The 24,523-nt window shown below is 43.0% G+C and overlaps 2 protein-coding genes across 8 annotated transcripts; both read left to right on the top strand.

The window, feature by feature from the left end:
• The first annotated feature begins 1,147 nt into the window (after nt 1–1,147).
• On the top strand, nt 1,148–8,970 carry shisa7a (shisa family member 7a). Its single transcript, XM_030071473.1, has 6 exons — nt 1,148–1,908; nt 3,056–3,210; nt 3,763–3,828; nt 4,140–4,325; nt 4,511–4,960; nt 5,066–8,970. The coding sequence occupies exons 1-6, from the start codon at nt 1,148–1,150 to the stop codon at nt 5,584–5,586; spliced, it is 2,139 nt and encodes a 712-aa protein (XP_029927333.1). The 3' UTR covers nt 5,587–8,970.
• A 2,822-nt stretch (nt 8,971–11,792) lies between these two features.
• On the top strand, nt 11,793–22,906 carry LOC115374507 (zinc finger protein 865). 7 transcript variants are annotated; one of them, XM_030073473.1, is made up of 4 exons: nt 11,794–12,241; nt 12,647–12,760; nt 16,170–18,682; nt 18,977–22,906. In XM_030073473.1, the coding sequence occupies exons 3-4, from the start codon at nt 16,414–16,416 to the stop codon at nt 21,358–21,360; spliced, it is 4,653 nt and encodes a 1,550-aa protein (XP_029929333.1). In that variant the 5' UTR covers nt 11,794–12,241; nt 12,647–12,760; nt 16,170–16,413; the 3' UTR covers nt 21,361–22,906. The 7 variants fall into 7 exon arrangements, with proteins under 7 accessions (XP_029929327.1, XP_029929328.1, XP_029929329.1 ...); XM_030073474.1 differs by having other exon boundaries at nt 11,799–12,241; nt 16,170–16,879; XM_030073467.1 differs by having other exon boundaries at nt 11,793–12,241; nt 16,170–22,906.
• The last annotated feature ends 1,617 nt before the right edge of the window (nt 22,907–24,523 follow it).

Raw genomic sequence — 24,523 nt, forward strand, 5'->3', positions numbered from 1 at the left:
GCTAAATACAGAACGTTCATGGAGATGTCAAAAAATACATTTGCCTCAGTCTGCGATGTATTTCACAGGCCAGGATCTTTCTCGCTGTTTTATTATTACTCCTAATTTGCAGTATTGACAGTCCTATTGCACTTAAACTGGGCCTCCCTCATTAACACCCTCAGCCCGGTAACACTAACATTATCTGTCAGACGAGTATCGATGTACATCAGATCAAGTAAATAGTGTATGTATGGATTTGATTAGTGCCTCAAGTTATTGAACATGGAGATAATAGCCTGCTCCAGAGAAACTAAGCACCACTTAAAGGACAACTTTTAAAGCAAGTCGCCACCTTAATCACTGGTGCAATCTATTAAAACCATTTGATTGTTTACAATGCCAAAAAGCACACGACATATTAGTAGAATTATAGATTTCATACGTTTTTTTCCAGAAGAGAATTGCCTACAGGTCATTTAAGTGCCAACTCTGAATGTATGTGCCAGAATTAAATAGTCAACCAGGGACAAACAAGACAGTTTACATTTGACAGAACACTCTTAAAAGACCTGGCCACAGACTATTGTTGTACAAGTGCCATAATCAGCACAGGAATGTAAAGGATTGCAGCAGATATTTCTTCGTTGTGGACAGACAAAACATTACATGCAACGGGACATGTAGAACAAGACCTTAAGGCATAAAAGCATGAAGATCTTTATGTTGAGTTTCTCCTTCTTACAACGCTGCATCTGTTTTAGCATTACAGATTTGAGAGGTGTTTTTGGAGGGCTAAAGATGAAATCATTACACATTTCAAAGTTCTTTTCTAGCAGTAAATTAAAACAGTACTAACATTATTATCACCAATGGTTGACACCTGCAAAATAATTTTGATGGAGTTAGTCCATTTCTTTTTTAATACTCTTTCCTACTGATGTACAGAACACTCAGTTTCTGAGTAAAAACAAAAGCATTTAGAGTTATAAATTTATCACCTGACATTTTTGAATGAAGCTATTTTTAAATGATCAATATCAAACAGGTTGTACATGCTGCTTGACTCTTTCACATGCCGTTATAGTGGGCTAAACTGCAAAAGCGGATACAGCATTGTAACTGCATTGACTCAACGACAGAAAATAGAGCTCTTAGTCATGTAAAGATGACACCCACCACCAATCTCCGAGTTCTCGCTGTCTCCCTGCTCTCCCTCCTAACTGCCCCACTTCTCACTGTTGTGGAGACCTCCCCCTCCCCCCCTCCCCAGCACACAGACCCCATGGGGAGGCTTTTCACCGACCAGCCCAAAACGGCCCCTAGTCCCCGTCTCCTGCTCCTTGCTATTCAGGCCAACCTACGGCCAGCTGCTCTCCAGGACAGGACCAAAACTCCCGAAACACTTCCAGAAACCTCAGAGGAGGTTTATGAGACTCCTCCCAGACCTCTGGCCCAGGTCATGTTCCCCAAGAATGTGACTGCAGCCGATGCCCTTGCACCTCCCCTAGGTGCAGCCCAGGTAGCACCCCCTCCACGGCGCCTGGTGGACGTGGACTCATGTCGTGGTTACTACGACGTGATGGGCCATTTTGATAGCTCCTTCAACTGTTCCAAGGACACCTTCATCTATTGCTGTGGAACGTGCCACTACCGCTTCTGCTGTCCGGAGCGTAGTCGCCGACTGGAGCAGGACAGCTGTAACAACTACCACTCTCCAGACTGGGCCAAGCCGTCCGCACCTGCCATTATCTTGCCCGAGGATTTCGGACAGGACCCAGACTTTGATCCCCTAAAGCAGCAGAGCCACAACACGGGCTTTGTCATTGGAGGTGTTGTCGTGTTCATGGTGGCTGTGGCTGTGGGGATCAAGGTGGTGTTCAACAAGGTGCAGCAGGAGGCCAACCAGAGAGATCTCAATATGCCCAGGTGAGGCGCAGAGAGATCAGTTGTTATTTGCTATTCTGCTTTATTTCCATCATTTCTCACTGATTTATGTTTTTAGTCCTGTCATGTAGGAATACTGTAAGAAAATTGGGTTTTCAGGACTCCATAAATGGCCCAGATTCATCATTCTGGGCTCAAAATAATGCTCTGAGTCATCAACTAAAGCAGATTTGATTTTCATCAACTGGCTGCTTCAGAATTCACGATAATTGTGATTCCAATGGGCTTTCCAATTTATGTATGGCCTGGTATAGCACACTACTCTTGGCAATGTAAATTTACATTTTGATTTTGTACAGGTTGGTCATTTTTCCATTTTGGGCAACACTACAGGAGTTTGGAACTAGAGGAGAGGAGGACATTGAAACTATATTTACTGTTGGCTGGTCTAACTGCAGTCCCCCAAATAATGCAAAAACCTACAAATTAAAATTAAACCATGAAAGTGATTTTCTGATTAGTCTCAACACACAGTTTGATTGACACATTCATCACTGTCAATGAATAGGAATGTATGTATTTACATCAGTCTGGTGACAGTGAACAAAATGTGCAAAACCTCATTCCTCATCAGATGTGTGTGATTCCTGTGTTTTTCAAAAAAGCTGCTGAGAAGGCTGTAGATGGTTGTTACATCACTTGCATTGCTTCAGTGCTTCTTGCAGTTAAGTAACCATGTTAGAAATTAGATGACATTTAAACATTTCTAAAGTTCATGGGCTTGCCTTTGCCAGCAGCAATTTTAAGCTCCAGGGTCCTCATCCCTGCAGAAAAGTGGCCAATAATTGATAAGTGGATCACAACTGAAACATTATGGCCCATTAAATGTGTACTAATCCAATGTCAAAAATAAGATTTGTTGCAAGCAATTGTCACTTGAAAAATATGTAAAAAAATAATTAACATTAAAGAAACACCAGCCCTAAAACACACTTCCAAGCGTAACAAAGGATTGGTACTGTGCAGTGTCACCTGTGTTTCAACCACTAAGAGTTTAAGTTAAGCAATATTACCTGTATATAAGGATGGTTAACCATTTGCAGTGTTTATTATGAGAGTTCAAGCAGAACTGAAAACACGCAATCATAAATCTGTATTTCCTCTGTGCTTGTGTTTATCGTGCTATCAGAGCCCTGGTTGACATGCTGCGCCACCAGTCTAGCCCCGTCCAGCAGGATGAGAGAAACAACAGTGTGGCTCTGGCTGTCACAGATGGACAGGGGACGCTGGGGAGAGCTCCCAAAAACCTCTATGCCCCTGGCCTGCCCAGCAAGGACAACAGATGTGAGGGTGCAGGGCTTGTAGAACATTGCAGAATATCACAAACTTTAAGCCCAGCCAGAACCTGTATAATTACATCCTGTGTATGCTGATGTGTAAATGTTTAACTGTGTGTCCATCCAACAATTTATTTTTAACAGCCATTCACGAGAGAGACATTAAGGAGAAATAAGAATTGTCAGTGGTGCCATAGAACAATAATTAAACCCGTAACCCTGAAAAAGATGAGGCTAGTTTATAACGGTTTGCATCAGTATTTCCTCTGCACTGGCTGTGGTCAGAGAGAGATAAGTCCTCTGATTTCCATGTTTCAAAATGTGTTTCCAGTGTATTTAAGCAAGTGACATGGACATAAATCTGGAGAAAAGCACTACTGACATGTGCATGCCTTACATACTGATGTTGAGAGTCTTAATATGCATGAAAGATCCTGTTAAGGTGAACCGATACAGATAGTATAGGTGCACTGATCTGTGCATGCTAAAATGCTATTAAACTGGAAACTGCCTGACAACCATTTTGTAAGCTGATTACCTCATGTTGTTTGATTTACAGTGGGCAATTTGCAGCACAATTTCATCCACCCATCGGGCTCCAGCCCAAAACACACTGCAACTATCGGTAAGGCAGTTGATGAAAGCCTTGCTCCTCCCATGTAAATTACATGTAATCACCACTATGCTTAATTTACTCAATCAATTTTTTATCAGGTACAAAAGTAGAACTTCAACAATAATTCAGTATTTCAGCTGCAGTTATGATTACCGTTGTGTTTGCTGTTCATGTAAGGCTCGAAAGCAAATTAAAATCTGCTCTGACTCTGTCTGCTGCTGTCAGTGTAAGCAGATTTGAACACCTAGGCACAGTGCACTACGTCCAGAGGAGGAAAACTCATTTAATAAAGAGCCTCCTACTTCCTCTGGTCTCTGCAGAACGCACCCCACGAATGAACAACGCTCAGCTGGCAGCTGGAGGCACCCTCCTCTCCAGCAAACACAACAACACCAAATCCCAGCCGTCCTTCCACCATTCCCTGCACAACCTGGCGCAGCTGCCTCCCTCCTATGAGAGTGCCACCAAGCCTGAGCTCAACAGATACTCCTCCCTCAAACGCCTGGGTGAGTACCTGCATTTTAGAAAAGAGGAGACAATAATGTCTTCCCTCCCTGCCTTCCTTTAAAGTAAATTTTGAAGAGCATTGAGCTAAAACATGGCAATACCTGTGATACGATGGTATAAAATGTGGTTTGTGTCATTTTTTAATTGTGGTATTGATTGTTATGATAATTTCTTGGACTTTCAGAGAAAGGTCTTGATGAGTACTCATCTGGTTACTGTACCACAAAGCGCCGGCCACACACAGCTCAGCCAGCTCTCCAGTCCTCCCAGCACCACCTTCACTGGGGTGGAGACTACACCCTCAGTGGGAGAGGAACCCTTCCCAGGCATGCAGCCCGTCCCTGGATCCCACCTGCTGGCATGCCTCCTACATCACCCACCCCCAACCCTTACCCTCTGGACCCACCGGAGCCTCAGTACAACCCCAACTATGACACTCTGTCCAAGCCACCGAGGAAAGTTAAGTCCCAAGACCAGCTGCTCAACATGGGTGATGTCCCTGGGAACACAGGGACTCTCTCCCGGCTCTCCAAGAACCAGCAGCATCAGTACTACAAAGACCTGGCGACTTCCAATAAGAACTCCAACACGCAGACCCTCACCCGCAAACCCCGGGATAGACAGGATAGGCAGGATAGGCAGGATAGGCAGGATAGGCAGGATAGGCAAGATAGGCAGGATAGACAGGATAGGCAGGATAGGCAGGATAGGCAGGATCGGCAGGATAGGCAGGATAGACAGGATCGGCAGGATAGGCAGGACAGGCATGAGAGGCAGGATCGGCTGCTCATGTCCCCAGACCATTTGGAGGAGAGGATGGGAGTTGGCGGGATGGGGGTTGTAGATCCGTATGCCCACACAGGAGGGATGGTGCCCACGCTGCCTCGCCTCACGCCCCAGCAAAAGGCCCAGTCCCAGCAGAACGTCTGTGCCACGCCCTCCCTCGACCGGCACCACATGATAAAGATGAACTCTCACCCCACGTCTGGAAGGGAACAGGAAAGGAACACGGCAGCCATGACAGGGCATATGAGCGGGGGCATGGGCTGGGCGGGGGAGATGCCGCCTGGGGCAGGGGTAGTCATGGGAACAGGAACACTAGGGGGCCACAGTGCAAGAAGGATGGCGTTTGCTACGAAAAGGCAGAACACCATTGAGCAGCTACATTTTATACCAGGAGGGGGTGGTACGGGCTCCGCGGGAAGTGGAGGAGGCAGTCAGGGCATCAGGACAGGGAGTAAAAATGAGGTGACGGTGTGAGGTGTTGTGCCTAATGTAGAAACTGCCCCTCGTAATTGGTTTGGAAATAGATTACCCTTCTGCATTTAACTATTAGATATAAAAAACTATATGAAATTTAAAAAAAAAAAAATAGAATAAAATTATAATGTATTATAAAAGTATAATGTGTTCAGGCTATTCAAATTAGTGTTCGCTGGTAACTAGATAGCTTAAATATGATTATATATAAAGTTAAAGATTAAGGTGGGGAATATCTGTTCCAACTCTAGCTATGTGATTGCCTACATCAGCCATATTTCGTAACAGAATTTGCCATATTGCCATATACATTGGTGCCATTACTAGTAGAAAGACTGAAAGGGTGAAACGAGACCAACGAAAGTGTCGTTCATAACTTTGTTTTTATACGTCTTTAAAAAAGAACTCAGGAGCCATATTAGATAGGGAACCAGATGTTATCGAAACAGTGGACAAAGGAGGTAAACGAAGAGGAGATACTTGTGGAACATTGCATCAAATGATTTTTTGGAGAAATGTGCCAGTTACCTGCAGGATTGTCATCTTGCTCAGTCCTCGCCGACGAAGATGATTTTACAAAACTGAATCTCTTAGGAAAGCAGCCCTGCGGACCAGATAAGTCTAAATGAACTCTGCCTGGTGAGATTTGACACTCTGATATTTACTGAACCAACCTCATCATGACACAGGAAGACAGAACTGCTTTTTTTGTTTCTTGTTTTTTTTTTTTTTTTTTTGTTTCTTTTTTTGCTTCCCATTTAAATGAGTGGATGAGATGGGAGCTGTTTGGAGCTCACACTATGACTGGGACACAGCAGCCTGACACTGTTGGCAGGATCCTGTACCCAAATAAACTGCCAGGGCACCCTCATAACCAATCAGCTGCCTGGGTTGCCTAGCTTTCCATGTGACCTTAGATTATATCCCCAGAGGACGTAACTCTCACACACTGATCACTGTTACATTGAAAAAGTGTACGCTGATATTAGATGCTATGGGCAATTATTTCCTAATATTTCTGTGTATAGATCAGGAGTTTACTATAAAAATAATGGGCTAACCAAATAATATAGAGCCATCAGTCATATTATTCAAAAACAACTCTTGACATAGATCATACACATTAGTCAAGAGATAAAACAGAACGGACATCTTTGTTCAGTTTACCAATAAAAAAAAGGGCAACTTGCTTTTATGTAGGTTGTGTATGAAAAGCATACATTTTCTCTAGAGCACAAAGGAATAGACCGTGACGCAGAGGTTGCACTTACACAACTGTCCTTCAAAGCCATTTACGGAGATACAAAGAAAATACCACAGATGAAGCTGGTCTGACAATCACCATTTTATTATTCTCACCAAGTGACAAATTATACAAGTCGACGATATTTTGTACAGTCAAAGGATTGGCTTCGGTGCAAGCCAAAGTTTCTAGTCAGGGGAGAGGGCAACAAGAGGCCTTCTCCAGGATGGCTCCACACGCCATAAGAGACTCGGATGGTTGGCATGCCCTTGCCATCCTCAAATGAAGATCTTGCTGTATCATAACGCACTTCAGCCATTATAATAAAAAAAAGAAAAGAAAAAAACAACACAAAAAAAAAATCTTCATCAATAACAACGCTTATCAATACTAAGGGCTATCCTATCCTATATAGTATGTGATATCTGTGGTCCATATAAAATGATATCTCTTTCTCTTGATTTTGTGTTGATATCGTCATGATGTATTAAGTATTAATGTGTACAAAAAACAAGAACAGTTTAAGCACAGTATAAAGAGAAACAGACAAAACTTTGCACAACTCTATCCCCTGATATTTGCACCAGATACAAACGTATTTGTATCATGTCCTCAAGGTTTACATTCTGTAACAACAAGGTTGCAAGTGTGACTGATCAATGGAAAGTATTGCATTGAGAGGATTTTTTGTAATAACTAAAAAGGGAAATCAGAGATAACAGATACATGAAAGAGGATTATGAGCTTGTTTTTTGTTCAGTCAACGAAGAGGATATGGAGCTGAAATACTTACAAACAGAAATACTGATCTCATTCGGACAATCTTCCTATACACAGTGCTAAATGTGGTTGTTATAAATATGATGGAGTGTTATTATTAATTATTATAACTGTTATTGTTATTATTAACAATTATCTTATGATGTGATGTTCTTTTACTTGGTGGGATTTAAGTGTTTATTGTTTTTAGATAACTAGCATTAACATGACTAGTTGGTTTTTGTTACATCTGGTCATAAATCCAAGTTTTTAAAAACATTCCAAATCTTGATGCATGCCAGCTCCATTTCATTGAGAGGCATTGACAATATGCCTGGATTTAAGGTCATTGATGCTAACGGCCAATTTCCAGCTGTATGTATATAGTGCCTAGACATCGGCCTTATGACTTTTTGATCTTAAGTGATTGCTTAGGTTTCCACTCTGGTACAAAAACATCTAGTTAAAAAAAAAAAAATCTGCCGCCTTCTAAATGTATACGTGTTGAAAGGGTCTTAAACCAGCCAGTGAGGATAGAGATGTTTGGGATGGGGCCAAAAGTTATTAATGCCACCAAACTGGAGACACTCTGTCTCTGCTGTTGCAGCCTGACCCAATAACTTATGGGTTGTACACACTAAACCCATGATGCCATAATGTATGTGTGTTTGGATGAATGATAACCCAGGTTGGAAAGATGGAGGTTCAATGGAAACCTGAATGTTCTGATTGCAGTGTCTTTTTCAGGGATATAGGACAGGTGACATACAGTAGTGTTAGATTTTTTTAATAAAGCCACAAAAGGTCTGTAGCAAAGTCTGTAATATCTCACAAGCCATATCCATCAAAAGTCATTACTACAATTTTATAAATGGTTAATCTAATTTGTGCAAGTATTGTATTTTGTATAGCTAGTACAATCAGAATATTTTAATGAGTGATCTCGACATTAATTTGAGGATTCAGCAAATTACGTGTTAGTATTTAATGAATTGTACAGTGCCAAACTCAACATTTTGTCGTCTTTCTATTGTCATAGCCTTCAACATGGCAACAGGGATATTTCTTTTTCAGGACTGAAAAATTAAACACAGGAAGGAAAGTTAAAAGGGTAATTTTCAGAAAGAAATGAATGACTTTTGTGTGTGTTTTTCATTGCCATCATTAATTCATTTAGAATGAGGATGGTTAATGGTCAGTGGAAATGTAATACATTATTGACAGGAAACTGTACGGATAGGGACTGTGTCCATTAATGAAATTCACAGGATTATTTTCATGCCTATAAATTTCAAAGTAACCCTTTTGTTATTGTTCAATGCATTGATCCCCTTGGATACAACAGTGACTTACAAAGAATTTGTGTAATAAAGTTGGTGGAAAAAAAAGCTTCATTATGATTCTTTACAGAGTCTGAAGTTTACTCACGTCACATCACTGTTGATGAAGGATATTTTACCCTGGTAAGTCACTGTACCTGAAGGCATACATGGGAAAGAAGCAAATATATCTAAACATATAGAATACAGCCACCATCTCTGTTTTTTTTTTTTTTTTTTTTTTTTTTTTTTCAAATGCTATCGAATTGAGACACATAGATGTTAACCCTCTGGGACAAACATCAGATATAGCAGTAATTCACACAAAATGCACTGTTTCCTTTGAAATTCATATTAGTGACACATCTCCAACCATCATAGTGTGAAAGATTTTAAGGATATTACCATAAATGCACCAAAATGCACATTACAGGATTTGCCTCTCAACATTAACACTGTATAAATTAGACTATGTCTTAAAACATGTCAATAAATGGGAGGTTCTAGAAAGAAACATGAAACATGGGCCCATTGTAGAGCTTCTAACAATAGGAAACAGATGTGTACTAATGTTAATAAAATGCCTCAAATCCTTCAGCTGGCTTGTGAGCACACAATAGGTCTTTCATAAAATCCTATATCTCTAAGCTGTATTATATAAGCCACACTACAGACTGCACGGTGCCAATGGGAGTGAACAACTCCCACTGGCAATGAAAACTGAAAATTGTCTTTTAACTCATAGCGCTGAAACACGAGTTTGCAAGGTGATACCTTGTCTGAAGCCTTATGGTTTAGAGGAAGGGGGGGCTGAGCTCATTTTCAAAAGCTCCTCTGTCCACATTATTGCACTGAGATGTGAGAGGGCTGTAAAGAGGGGAGAGGCCTGACATTATAGATACACCAAATTCATTCTTGTTGAATGTATAGGGCACAAAATAGCTGTTACGTTTTGGTTGAGGTGGTTGTGCCCTTCAACGCATACAATTACTGCAATTTGGGCCTGTCACCACCAGGAGGGGTGGTGGCTCCTCAGCTCCTGGTCAGACTCAGTACCTGACGGTTTCTCAAAATTTCACACAGGGCTACCTTAACATACAGAGAGCCGGTACGCTGCACACTGTACTGAAAAGACAGCAAACAGTTTAGTCGAAGTCTTCATGCCCATGCCTGACCCAGGAGGCACTCAGTCCCGATATGGTGTCAGTGAACATCATGCAGCCTGAGCCCCCCAGTGTACACACCGTGATCCAGTACTTGCATACTTCCCACACAGCCAGCCATCATCCTGTGTGCTGTACATCCACCCACTAAAGAACCAAGTCAGTGAAGACCTATTGAAGGTGGAAATTAGACTGTATGAAAGGCTAATTTTACAGCTCAGTCACAAAGTTATCTAAGTACTTGAATCTGAAAATGCAGGGTGACATACAGTCTGTCTTGTGGACATAAATAGCATCACATACAGAGGAACTATTCATATCCCTTAATTTTGATCAAAATGACCACATCAAATAGGAGAAGATGGTGATGTGTGATAGTAAAATGCACTATAGCCTGAGGACGAGTGAGTTCTCAGTTCATTTTCTCTAAGTTGTACCATAAACGCAATATAATACTAATAATACTAATACTAATAGCATGCTTAAGAAACAGCCAAAACTGAAAACACAGCAGTAGTGATGGAAACTCGAATTAAATGTAACAACAATAAACTTTAAATTTAGACAGCAATTCATCCTAAAGCAAACTTTATAAGGGGCAAAAACGGCCAAACCAAAAGATGAAAGGTTAGAATAGCCTATGTACAGAAAAAGAGCAGAGGTATGGCAAAAATAACATCTCAATAACATTAACACAGAAAAAGTACACAAAAGGGTAATTAAAATGTTCAAGAAGAAACAGAATGCCTTTTAACACAAATGGGCCTTGAAATGTGATTTAAGAGACATTTTAGTCACCAATCATCATTGGCCTGGCAGTTCCAGCCTCCAGTGGACTCTGTGATTATCAGTCACATTTCTACATCTGCTGAATTCAGGGATAATATTAGTTCAGTCTTGCGGGTTGGAAATGGTTATTATTTAACTGTCTAAAAGTATGGCTACTGACATGCCAGGTACAGGACAGGTAAGTGGTAAGAAAAAACCTTTTTACTAAGAAAAAAACAAAAAATACTTAGTCTATGATTCCTTACTATGGAATGTTATTTAGTTCATACTTAATTACTAATTAATGGTTGATGTAAACCTTTAATATTCACATTGAAAATTATATTCATTATATTTGTAGATATCCACCACATACATTTCAGCCAAATAGAAGTGATGAGCTAGTTTTTGGAAAATGTCATCACTTTGGGTCATGCCCCTGCATAATATCCTAATGCTTTTTCAAATTCCAACATCAGCATACATCTCCATGACAGTATGCATTATTATAGGCATATCAAAGGTCCATGCAGACCACAGGCTGCCAGCCGTGCTCCTCTGGAATCAGAGACCTGCTGGTTTTTGTAGGAAAAATGTAATAAACTCATCAGGTAGAGCAGAAAACCAGCAGGGCTGACTCCTGAGGACTGCCAGCAACCAAGCCTTTGTATAGCCAGTTTATTGGGTAGTGTTCTGTGCCAAGTCAAGACAATATACTGTGTTTACTTGCAAGAAAATAACATTTCAGCTGCACATCACTGAAAGTGTGCAGCCCCAGTATTGGCAGCAGTGGTGGGCATATAGCCTGGCAGGCCTTAAATGGGCTAAGCAGCAGCCATTATGCAGCCTGCTGAAATGTTTTGAAAGTCCCTGTGGCTTGGGTGAATTTTAATGGGACGGTCGCTGGAATATGCACGAGTTATTCACATGTGCAGCATTTTTTGGCGGGGGGAAGCGCACCTCCGCTCTGACCAAAACCCTGTGCATGGTGAGGACTTGCGAGCTAAAAAAGACGGTCGGCGAGCTCCGCTGGTGCTACCCGGAAATGTTACAAGGGCCGGAAAGGACCAATGTTAAGTGAGCACACGTCACTCACTTTTACCCGAAAATTATTATAACGGACCATCCAAAATATTTGGGGCCGGCTAAAATCTTTAATAACTGTTCACCGCCGGTTGCGGCTTGCTGTAGTCAAATGGCGAGGAGGCGGTTTCTGCATCCGCTGGTGTTGGTTTCGAGGGAGCACCGTGTAAGCGTTCACCTAGCTCAGCATCAGTGAAAATGGCTGTGGCTAACGAGTGGAAAACAGCACGCAGAAATGGAAGCGGATGGTAGCTAGCTAAACGGGTAGAAGGCGTGACAGGCCTCATCCATCTGCCTGTGCTCTGCAGCTGGATGCGTAGGTAAACATTTGCCCTATATATGTTTACGCAGATGTATACATATCATTAGCATCGTAATATTCGACAGCGTGTGTTTAATATGACGCTCGGTAATGTTAGCTAACGTTAGCCGTGGTGCATATGTGCTTTTGTAGATGTACGTGCCGACAGCAAATAGCCCAAACACGCCGAGCCCAGTGCAAAAATAAGACGCTAAGGAGAACCGTGAAGTTTTGCATGCATGCAAGCAAGCGCGTCCTATGTATTTTTTTTCCCTTAGCAAACGTTAGCCAATACTATTACAGTGTGCCACCACAAGTGTGCATGCGTTATTGCTTGTGGCCGTACTGATCATGTTTACATTGTGCCTGTGCTGTGCGTGTGAGATACTGATGTTGATTCACAATTTCTGTCCCTTCTTCGCAGGATCGCTAGTTTACATTAAAATGAGAGGCAGTCAAATGAGCGATATATTATCTCCCACATCTGCTGGGGGGAGCTCACTCCCCTCTAGTTGCATTTCTTCGATTAAGGGAAACGGTAAGAATATAAAGAGGCGAGCGAAATGAGATGCTAAGTTAGTGGTTAAGACCGAAGCCAGTGCACTTTTACCTCAGTTGTAGAGTCATGGAAAATTGAAATCCAAACAATAGCCACTATTTTCAGCATAGTTGGAAATTGTAAAGATGTTCTTGCACTGTTATTAACATTAAAATTCATTTAGGTACCATTATAATTGGCTAAATATGATTTGGAATCCATACCTGTCAAGGAAATTGGATTTTTTTCCTTTAATTTTTGTATGGATTTGTCCTTTTTGTGGGGTTACAATACACAGTCATGGACTTGACCTATTTTATGGTCCTACACAGCAATTGATACCCTGCAATTGCCCCCATTTGGACTGTGCCTACCCTGTTGTGCACCCACTACCCATTTTACTGAAAACATAGACTGGAGCAAACATGCATTTTGACTATCTTATTCAAAGAAATCACTTATTTTTTGTTGCTCAGCTAATTGCACATGGACTAATATGCTGGATGTGAGTTTAAAGTTCAGCACCGACAGTTGCACGCTGGCAGAAATGTGTGCCTTTGGGAGCAACTGAGAATAAAAAAGCTAACACTGAAAAGCCAGATAAGGTGACTGACAATGCCCCTATGGTTTCTGCCAATTTAGTTATCAGAGCAGATTGCAATAACCATTTAGCTGGTCTCCGTTTGTCAGCGTAGCAGCTCCAGAGTGTGCATTAGCATGACTTTCAAAGGCTTAGTTCACAGCTTTAGTAAGGGATCAGAAACACCACAAAGTGTTTTATTAGACTTTAACTCGTATCTAGATATTGTTGGAGATAGAAGATAATAATACCAGGTGTTAACCTCCATATAGACATGCACATGTTGAAACACTGATGTTCAACTTATGCACGTTTTTTTTTTTTCTTCAGGGTTAAAATTCCAAATGATGTGAAAGTCACTGGGTGTTTGGTACTCTTAAACCATAATTCACCTCTGCATAATCAAATTAATTTGATAGCTGTTCCTCCCATCTCCTCCCCGCTCTCTCCTCTCCGCTGCTCTCTCCGCCCAGTGCATTGCAGTTTTCAAACAAGTGGAACTGAATCTGGGGATACCATCGCCTCAGTACATTTTAGTGCACCTTAGCTTTAAAACTTATTTCTTAGGTTTGTAGTTTTAGGAATAATGTTAATATTCATAAACTATCAGTTAGTCCTAGCTACCTGAGTGGTATGTCTGTTTAGGATTTCCTATCTTGGTATACTGGATTGCATTACACACTAAGGGATAATTATGATCGTTTTCAACCTGGGCCTTATTTTCCTAATTTGCCTAGTATTCCTATACCTAGTAGTATTTTCCTAGTAGATTTTCATGAATTCTCTGTAGAGTTTTACATACCCCCAGTTCTCAAGGAGTGATATTCTCCAATACACACTCAAGAGCTAATCATCTCCAATAATTAAACCCAAAAAATGACTGAAACATGCGCTCTCCATCAGTAACACTAATACTGCAAGGGGATTTGCCTACGTTCAGTTTTCTCTCTGAAATGTTTGTCCCTTGCAGTATTAGATATGTTATTCTAACTAGAGAGATAATTGTAAAGGAAACCACTCATGTGCTCTGAGGTTGCATTCCTGTTATGCTGGATTTTCTGTAAATACAAACTGCCGACTGGGGAAATCCGTTCATGCTAGTCTACTTGTAATAACAAGTAAGAAATGTGGACTTTTTTTTTTTTTTTTTTTTTTGAGGGCTCTGATATCACCATCTGGAATCGGGAATTTTGGAGACGTGTCAATACCAGCAGTAAACTACAGGGAATCGCTAACGTTGGCTGTCCAAGTTTGTAAAAATCCAAATCCAAATTATCAGTCATATTCATACCAATGTGATCTACTGCACTTAGGAAATGCAGTAAATGTGCACTGTTGCATTTTATGGGTGTTCTTCAAAGTCAAAAATATCCAAGATACAAATGATTTTGGAGGTATGCCTTCCAACAAATAAAACACAAACACTTGGCTGTGGTAACTGCAAATGTTTTAATAATTGCTCCATCGCAGCTATTTAAAGATGTGCTGCTGCACTGAGTGTTGACTGTGGCAGCACTGTGTGTATTCCTATTGGAGAGCAGCGCTCTCTGCAAACTGGGGGTCGATAAAGCTCTACAGTGTGAGATGCAGAAAGAAATGATGGCGGAAACTAATAAAATAAGGCCAAGGTTGAAAATAACAATAATAATAATTGTTCTGTAACTGACCTGAGAAATATTTGTGATTAATCAGAATTTCATACCTAAGAAGGCAAGGTACAGTATTTTTGTGCAAGTAAGTGCTTGATTATAATATGTTTGTGCCTTTTATATTAGAACATGTATGGAAAATATATAGTGTGCAAGTATCGCCGGAAATAAAGTCTCCACAGAGCTTAATATTCATACATTTTTTTAGACAATGGAACAGTAACAGTTACAACTCTTCAATGTAACACTTAATATATCTTAATATGAATGGAATGTACAATACAGGACATTGAGCTCTGGTAACAAAGATGTTTAAAAAAATATATAACAACAACATAGCTAATAAAAACAATATCACAGTTGAACATTGTTATATTATTTCTCCCAATACTGTACTGATAACTTAATCTCTTGTCTCAGTTGTTCATGTACTTCATTAAGTAAGTGCTCCTCGCTTATTCTGAAAAATAAAAATGACCTAAGAAGCACTAGCAGGATCTTTCCCTCTCGTCAGCAGAAATACTTGGCTAATTCACTTGACTGTACCACCTATTATAGGCCATGAATGATTAAATTAATGAATTATTACTTTTGTCTTAAAATATGATTAATCCGTTGTGCTGTTAAATTAACTCAGATATCCTACAGTTAAGGCTAGGCAATAAATAGATTAATATAAAATTATGTTTTAAATTGCCAAAAAAGGGCTGAATTGTAGAACCAAGATTTTGACTACATTTGTTATAACAGCTGCAGAGCACTCTGTCAGACACGCCCCAGTTTACTCGTCTACGTAGACTGTGCATGCCCAGAAACAAATGTGCAAATAACCAGCCTCATGATCATGTCCCCACAGATTCCCATCAGTTAGTAGTAACAGTGGAAAACAAGAAAAATCTAGATTAAAAACATGAATCGTGAAAAGTAAGAAAAAATAAATAAATAAAATTATTTCATCTTTTGGCCATGTAGATACAAAGATACACCTGAAAGGATGGAATCCCCCCTCATAAGATCAGAGGTGGCTTATGGAAATGAAATCAGTCATGACTACTTTTGAAATATGCAGTTCAGTATTGGAACTTTAACAAGGGACAGTAAATTATATTTATTCAAAATTACTCTCCTGTTGCCCTCCATGATTTTTCTCTTCTGCCCCCCTCCCCCTCCCCCCTCCCAGTTATAGGGAACTGTTGACTGAAGAAGGATGAGGACATCTGCCTAGATGAAGGAAAATAGTGCCAACAGAATAACTTTCAAAGGCAACAAAGAACATTTGAACTGCTTCATAATTAAAAAAAAAAACTCTCCTTTGCAATTTTGAAGTAAGTTGGAGTCCAACTATAAATCAAAAAACACCTGTTTTACCCTTTTATTCATCTTAAACACATTTTCCTGCCTCCACCTGTCCCCTATCCTTTTGGATGGAGACGGGGGGAAGTGGACGAACAGGGGGAAGCAGTAGCAGTCGAAGTGCCCGATCAGGAGGCAATAGCAGCAGTGCTACTGGAAGGAATTCAGACTCAAGCCGAGATTTGAGTAGTTCCAGAGGAAGTAGTAGCATAACGTCTCCCTTAGGGCGAAGCTCGTCTGTCAGCAGTGCTGGGATCATTGTTGCAGCTCCTAGTGCTGCAGGTGTGGCCCCGGCACCCCCATGTGCCAGTGAGTGGGAGATGTTCCAATTTGGAAAATACAATTTGGACATTATAGAGATGTTAAGTGGGCATCAGGCCCACCAGTTCAAAGGCCTTGGTTTAGATCGACAACTGCAGCATCAACAGCAAGTCCAACTTCACCAGCACCAACTCCAGCAGCAGCAGCAACAACAGGCTGAGTCTTCTGGAGCTCTTCTATCTGGACTCGGCTTGGGACCCCTCCAGGGGTCTAGAGGTAACGCCTTTTCTGATTCTGCCTCCATTTTTGCCAAGATGAGTGCTCCTCCTCCCCCACCATTACAACAGCAGCCTTCCTCATCTCAGAGCTCACGCTCAAAGTCAAGCAAGATGAGTAGCAGCAGCTCAAGTCATTCTTCAGGCTACCCACAGTTCCTGCGCTCCTTCCACCCATCTGAGGCAGCACTAGCTCAGGAGCAGTTACACCCAGGCGTAGGCCGTTTTGAGCACTTCGCTGGGGGAAGTAGCAGTAGTGGGAGTGCTGGGGGATTAGGAGGATTAGTAACATCTGCACCTCCACCCCCTCCTCCTCTGCATCCTGGTCTCTCTGTCCCTCAGGCATCACCTGGCCCCTCCTCTTCCTCTCCCTCCCCCTCGAGCTCTGTGGCCACCTCCAGCAATCCGTCTAGCAGCAGCGCAGTCAGCTCACTGGGGCACCAGCTGGTTGGCGCCCAGTCTGATGCACGGAGCCTTCACCAACAATTCAGTTGCATGTTAGCTGCTAATCAGTATTTCCTCTCTGGGGTGCCTGCCAATGCTAGCTTAGAGCAATTTCTAGTTCAACAGGGAACCCACAATCACTTGGGGATTGGTTTAAGTCAGACAGGTGGGGAGTCTAGTGCTAGCCTTGCTCCGCCTCCAGCTTTGCATTCTTCCCACTCACATGGCCACTCCACTCCCCAGCCACAGCAGCCTTCGCAGCAGCCTCCACAGCAGCAGCAGCTCCCGTCTCACACCCTGTCTCATCCTCACTCTCATTCCCATCCTCATCACCCGCTCCACCCAGGCTCTCAGCCCTCATCCCTGGGTGGGTTTGACTTCCAGGGCATCCCTGTTCTCTCATCAAATCAGATAGCTTCTCTAATGCAACAGGAAGCAGGCTTGCCTCTCCCCTTGCCACTTCATTTATCCTTGTCAAAGGATGATGGTAAAGGGGAAAGCAGTGGAGGTGGAAGCAGTAGTAGTAGCAGCAGTAGGAGGAAGAAAGCTATGGCCGGCTATTTGCCACAGAGAAAATCTGATAGTAATAGTAATAGCAGTGGTAGTCATGGCCACAGTGGAAATCCTAATACTAGCAGTAGTGGAGGAGGACTTAGCCATGGTCAGCCCCCAGCTTTAATTGGGAGTGGGGTTGGTATGCCAAGTTTGGGAGGGGATCCATCATCCCTCCTTGCCTCATCATCTTCGTCCTCATCAGTAGTTTCTTCCTCTTCCTCCTCTGCTCCCTCTTCCACTGCTGCCTCAGTGCTAGTTACTAATGATTCTCACCTTTCTAAACCTGATAACCAGAGCTCCATTCAGCCCAATCCCACGCAGCCTGATGCAGACCCTATGTATAGCTGTGGAGAGTGTGGCAAAAGCTTCACTCACCTGTCAAGCCTTCGCAGGCATTTGCGCATGCATGAGCCAACAGCAGCAGGTACTAGCAATACTGCCACAACTGGCCCAAACCCAGTTCACATTAAAACACAATCTGACCCAAGCCTTCCCCACTCCACCCAAGATACTTCTCAGCCCTCATCCAATTCTTGCCCTAGCCCAGACAAAATTTTCCATTGCCCTGATTGTGGCAAAGCCTTTAAGAAAAAAGGGCACCTTCTGCAACATGGTGTAATACACTCTTCAGCCCGCCCATATGGCTGCTCCACCTGCTCTCGGGCTTTCAATCGTAGAGAGTCTCTGACACGCCATGAGAAGATTCATGAGGAAAAGCCATTCCGATGTCCAGCCTGTGGGCGTTCCTTCCGTGAGAGCACCTCTCTACTCAACCATGCTGCCTCAGGCACCTGCGGCAAGCCAGGTAGGGGACCCAAACAGCGGGGCAGCAAGACAGGAACTGATGGGGAGGAGAGAGTGGGGGGAGGTGGGGGAAGTGGAGGAGGTAATGGTGGAGGGGGAACTTATCAGAGCAGTAGAGGGGTAATTTATGGGAAAACTGAGGAGGAAGATGGTGTGATCATTGTGGGGGAAGGAGAACAAAAATCAAGTTTAGGGTGTGATGGTCTGTTTCAGTCTGGAAGGGGAGGGAGTGCTAATGACAGGGACAGAGCAGATGGTAAATACCCCACTGACTACTCTCGGAATCGTTACACAGGCTACCATGATGATCACCGTTCTCAAAGTAATCCATCTCCATGCTACTCTGGTGCTTCCCCCTGTGGCAGTGGGATGGCGGGCCCAGCTCTGAGAAAGGCACCTTTGGCCCCGACACTGCATCCTCACCCACAAAGCCAAGCTCAACATCACCATCCACAGCAACAGCCCCACCTGCCCCTGTCCTCTCTGCTGGATGACTCAGAGGATGACGTCACCAGCTCTGTCAATAATGCTATCTCTGCTATAACAGCAGCTAGTAGCAGTGGAAACAGAGATGATAGGGGAGATATCATAGGAGGGCTGTTGGGGGGTCTGGGTTTAGGTCCTCTGGGGTCACCTTCATCAACATCCGGTATGGATAAGAATTACAGAGGTGGAGGTAACCCGGAGACCATGAGCAGTAACCCACAAAACCCTACTGCCAAGCCGAAGCGTCCCCGCAAACCCAGAGCAAAGAAAGATCCGACAGCTGGTGGACAACCCCCTAAACGCAGGCAATATACCCCTAGACCTGGGCCCAGTGGCCTCCCACGCCCTTACCTCTGCAGCGTCTGCGGTAAGGGCTTTGCACGACGTGAGACCCTACGCCGCCATGACCGCATCCACACCGGAGAGAAACCTCACCACTGCAATGTTTGTGGAAAATATTTCCGGGAGGCCTTTCACCTCAGCAAACATCAAACAGTCCACTCTGGGGCAAAGAATTACAAATGCGGCATCTGTGGGAAAGAGTTTGGCTACTCACAGAGCCTCAGGAGGCACAGCAAACTCCATCAGAAAGGGGAGCTGGAAGAGGTGCCCACAACACCAGCTGCAGAGAACCTTAACAGCTTTAACCCAAACCCAAACCCACAATGTAGCGTGGCCCAAGACAGGAGCCAGAGCCAGAGCCAAGCACCAAACACCTCTTCCTCCTATTACTCATATCCTCAAGACATCAAGCCTCAAGAGCCAGCGCAGCCCCCGCCCCACACCACTCAGCCCCCGCCCCACACCACTCAGCCCCCGCCCCGACTTTACACCTGTGCTATATGTTGGAAGTCATTCCGCCATCACTTCCATTTGACTGCCCACCACCAGACGGTTCATGAAGGTGGGGGTGAAAAGCTCTTCTGCTGTGAGGTATGTGGGAAAGCCTTTGCTTACTCAAATAGCCTCACTCGACACAGGCAGTCACAGCATGGGCTGAACCGCACTGAACCGCCTAACCCACAAGAGGGTAGCAGTGGGTCAGGAGACAACAGAGTCGGGGGCGATGTTGGTCAGTCTACAGCAGAGAGTGAGGCTGCCACCAATGCTCTGTTACAGATGGCTCCTGCGACTGAGGGCCATGCAGGGCAAAGTCATAGTGTAGTCACTCATAGTCACCAACAGGCTCCCCCACAACCACCCGCTGGATACTCCCCCCTGTTTTATGATGCTGCAGCGGCCCAGTCCTCAGCCTCTAATGCCCCGCCTTTCTCACAGCCTCTACCCCCAAACTCCACAATTATGCCCCCTCAGCACCAGCATTCTCCAGCAGGGGTGAAAGGGGAGCACATTTATCCAGCAGGATCCCGTAGTCACACGCTTCACACCACAGCCCCGTTCCAGCCCCTTACGGAGCTGCCTTCCACTGAACATCATCATCTTCATCATCATCTTTCACATCTTCATCATCATCATCAGTCGTCTATCCAGACCCACCAACACCGTGAACAGGACTTCCAGCCAACTGATGAAATGAGGCGGCACAAGAAGAAAAAAAAAAAGTCCGACAGGAGAGAACAGCAGGGGAACAAGTGGGAATCCTCAGAATTAGTCAGATTTGATGGCAGCAAAACAAAGAGAAAGATAAGTTGTTTGATAAGAAGGCAGGTGAAGAAGAAAAAACGAGGCTCTCTGCTTCTGAAGATCAGGCGAGGGGGGGGGCCAGGAGGGGGTGGGTATAAGCTCGTCAACACTGGTGGGATGAGGATGCAGATCCTGTCGTCACTCAAAGTCCCTGTAAAACGCTTTGGCTGTCCTATGTGCCCCAATTCAGTGTTTGCCCGCCAAGCTGGGCTTCTAGTCCACATGGCAGTTAAACACCCACAAAGAGTTTTGACCACTCAGGAGCGCTTGAGGTGCAGTGTATGTGGGAAGCAGTCTCACCGGCTTTTGGCGGCCTTCATCCATCGGGCCTCACATCGAGCCAGAGGGTCTTTTTCCTGCCGACGCTGCTCTGCTCGCTTCTGGAATGCTACACTCCTCCACAGGCACAAGGTGTCCTGCCGTCGCAGGGCTAAAGGACTGCAGCGAGGAGCTGCTATCAGCCTGAAACTCTCAAAGAGACCAGGAGAGAGAAATAACCGAGAGTGTCAGGGGGAGATGTCATCTCTACATGGCGCCTACAGATACTGAGCACCCTGATATCTGAAAGAGTGGCATACAAAAGGAATATTTTAGTTCTAAAATGGGAAGATGAGAAGAAAAGGGACTTTAAAAGGCACCCGATGCCTTTAGGAGAATTTTCCTGGTGTCTGTGTTGACATCTACTCTGCTGACTATTAGAATGAGTGTGTTAACAACTACTGTAGAGCATCCTATAAAAGTATCACCTGAAATTCTTCCGAATTGTATTGGAAGATGTTTCAAAGATGTGACTGTTTCCATAGGATCATTAACCCCTCAAGTGCATTGACACTACGCTTGGCTGACACTGTGCAGTTACTAGACAAGTTTAGGTGATATGACCTGCTAATGTATCTCTCTTCCCAATATCCTCACTAGCATCCCTGCTACACCTCTTGCTGTATGATTAACGTCTCTGCTGTGTACTTTGTCTTGTTGTTGTTCACTTAGAGGCTCTCTGAGGATTTTTTAAAAATGTAAAGTGCATTTATTAGGAGTAGGGACATGGGGACAAAGACATTTGTCGATAGTTTGTCAGTGCATGTTTGTTCTCTGGTCAGTTTTTGCGGAGGTTGTGAATTCACTCCTACAGTATGTGATGGTATATTCAATATATCCCCAAAGGTTTTTAGTGTAAACTTGATTTGAAAGTTGCTCAATATTCTCTAGTGATTTGATCACATATAGGAAAAAAGACAAAGTTGCTAGTAATAAGCTGTACAATGATCCCTCTCCTGCCAAAATGAAGTAACTTACAAAAAGCCTTGCTCATCATGTTCACTTTCCTTCATTTATTTGAGATATTATTCATAGCTTTTATACCAAGAGATTGAATACAGGTTAAACAAGTGGACTGTAATACGTGTTTATCTCATGTTATTTGTATGCTCTTTTTAGCAGTGATTATTTCTACTTCACAGTGCGTTAAAGACAAGGACCTATCATCATAGAAGCAATTGTATTATTCCATGTATTTATGTGTGTAACCCAATCAGTCTACATGCCAATCTTATACTTAACGCCTTTTACCTTTTACTCTTTTTTGCTGAATTGCAATCATGTTCTTACCCTGTCAAGCCTTGTTTTTTTTTCTTCTGAAGAAAAAGAAAAATAAGTTTTCAGTACATTCTGTCACTTTATCACTTAAGAAATGTTCATACCCCTGTCAAGCCTTGTTTTTTTTCTTTTAAAGAAAAAAAGAATGATAGTTATAAGTAGATTTCTATTACTTTATTTACTGAAAAGTCAGTAGTTGATTATATTTCGGCATTGAATAAACTATAAGTGTTATCATTTGTTTTCCTTTCATTTCTCATTCAAAGTTATATACTGCAATATCCAGAAGACAGTAAAAACTGATAGTTACTGAATATAAGTAAGTTGTAATTGTTACCAAAGTCAGTATTGAAGTTTCACAGTTATGTTTAGCCTTATGTCCTGTGTGAAGTTCACATTACTGTGTGGATTAAATGGATTTTGGGATGTAGTGGATATACCAATAAATTTCATTAAAGTACAAATGCACTTAGGCCTACCCATGTTGTTGGGAATATTACTCCAGGTCAATGAGTTGTTGTATATCATTCAAATCTATCACACATAGGCTCCACATCACAGTGAATAAATGTGTGTGTACCACCTCTCACTCCTCTTCTAGTTCCACAAGATGGCAGTAAGAAACTCATTTATCCTGTGTGTGTGTTTTGCCCCTGTGTCTGAGTGTGGCTGTCACATGGATTCTGCATTGATAGGGGGTTAGACTCAGGAGGTAGAACACGGTATGTGTGATCTGAGAGTCGGATGATTGTGTACGCAAATGTTTTACTAGGGGCCAAATGCCACAAAAAAAAAAAAAAAAACACAAAGTAAACAAACTGCGTGAACAGCATCAAATCTAGTCATCATAAAATGAAATGAGCCACACCAAGCTGCACAAGGCAGTAATAAAATTTTGACAGCTTGATTTGCTTGTCCTTCCTACATGACGTCCAGAGACAGAGCTGCAATTTCTGCCTGTGTGATGTTCAGTCTCATAACCCCTTTAAAATATGGTAATCAATTTAGTGCAACAGTGGACTTTAATGTCAAAAATGGGGACAATGAAGACCAGTGATGTAATTTATGCAGCCTATTCAAAAGTCACTGCCTTGGTGTAAATATTATGACAAACTGTGTTTATATGTAGCTCATTTGCTACTGTGGATATTTAACATCCTCCATCAGATCAATGATTGCTCAGTGTGGAAAAGGGGACCACCAGGATAACACTTTCATATATTTTTTTTAAATTATGCATCAATATATTACCTTAAATATGCACTAATATATTACTCATGCATCACTCAAAGCTGACAATTGCTGCATATTATTCACCATTAAAGCTTTGAGCTGAGGCAGATCTATTCAACAGATCTGTTCAGTATATTTTTATTCTTTTTTTTTTTTTTTTTTTTTGCACTAATAGTGTATGTCCACATTGAGACAAACAGCACAGCTCATGCGGCGCTGTGTTTTGCATGCGCTCTGTCATGCTGTACAGTAGACACCTCGCGCTTTTGTGTTTCGAACTGGTCTCACGCGGCTGTAGCATGGGGGAATCCGCGGGGCGGGGAGCTTGACCTAGTTCTGTCCAATCGGCGTTTGTTGTGGGCGGGGCGGCACGTTCCCCGCAGCCAATGTGAGCGGCAGCGGCGAGGAGACGGGCTTCATCCCCGCGTGCCTGCGACACGTGCGCTGGAACAGCTCTCTCGCCGTGGCTGATTGTACCCCAGGAGGCAACGTGCTGAAGCATTCCTCTCGCCTGAAAAACGGCACACACTCACGTTTTCTGTGGATTACAAGCAAACTGGAAAAACTATGCACCACTACCTGATTGTGCTCTATAAAAACACAGCCAAAAAGTAGCACATAGCAGGCACGAGGGAAATTTTTACCCTCAGTGTCACGCAGAATTATAGTAGTGGTTGTGATACCCGCATAAACACTGGTAGCCTGAGTATTTATTATCATCTCCCGCCCTGGAAATAATTTTGTGTGTGTTCGTAGTTGCGGTTATGTTGCCGCCTCTGTGTGTGTACCTGTGGGATTACAGACGAAACAAACAGCAGTCGTGTGGCGTGCCTCCTCGAGGTGTGGCACGAGGGTAGGTGCGTCTCATAAATATTGAGAACTC

This window comes from Myripristis murdjan, chromosome 16, assembly GCF_902150065.1.
Source record: "Myripristis murdjan chromosome 16, fMyrMur1.1, whole genome shotgun sequence".
NCBI lineage: Eukaryota > Metazoa > Chordata > Actinopteri > Holocentriformes > Holocentridae > Myripristis > Myripristis murdjan.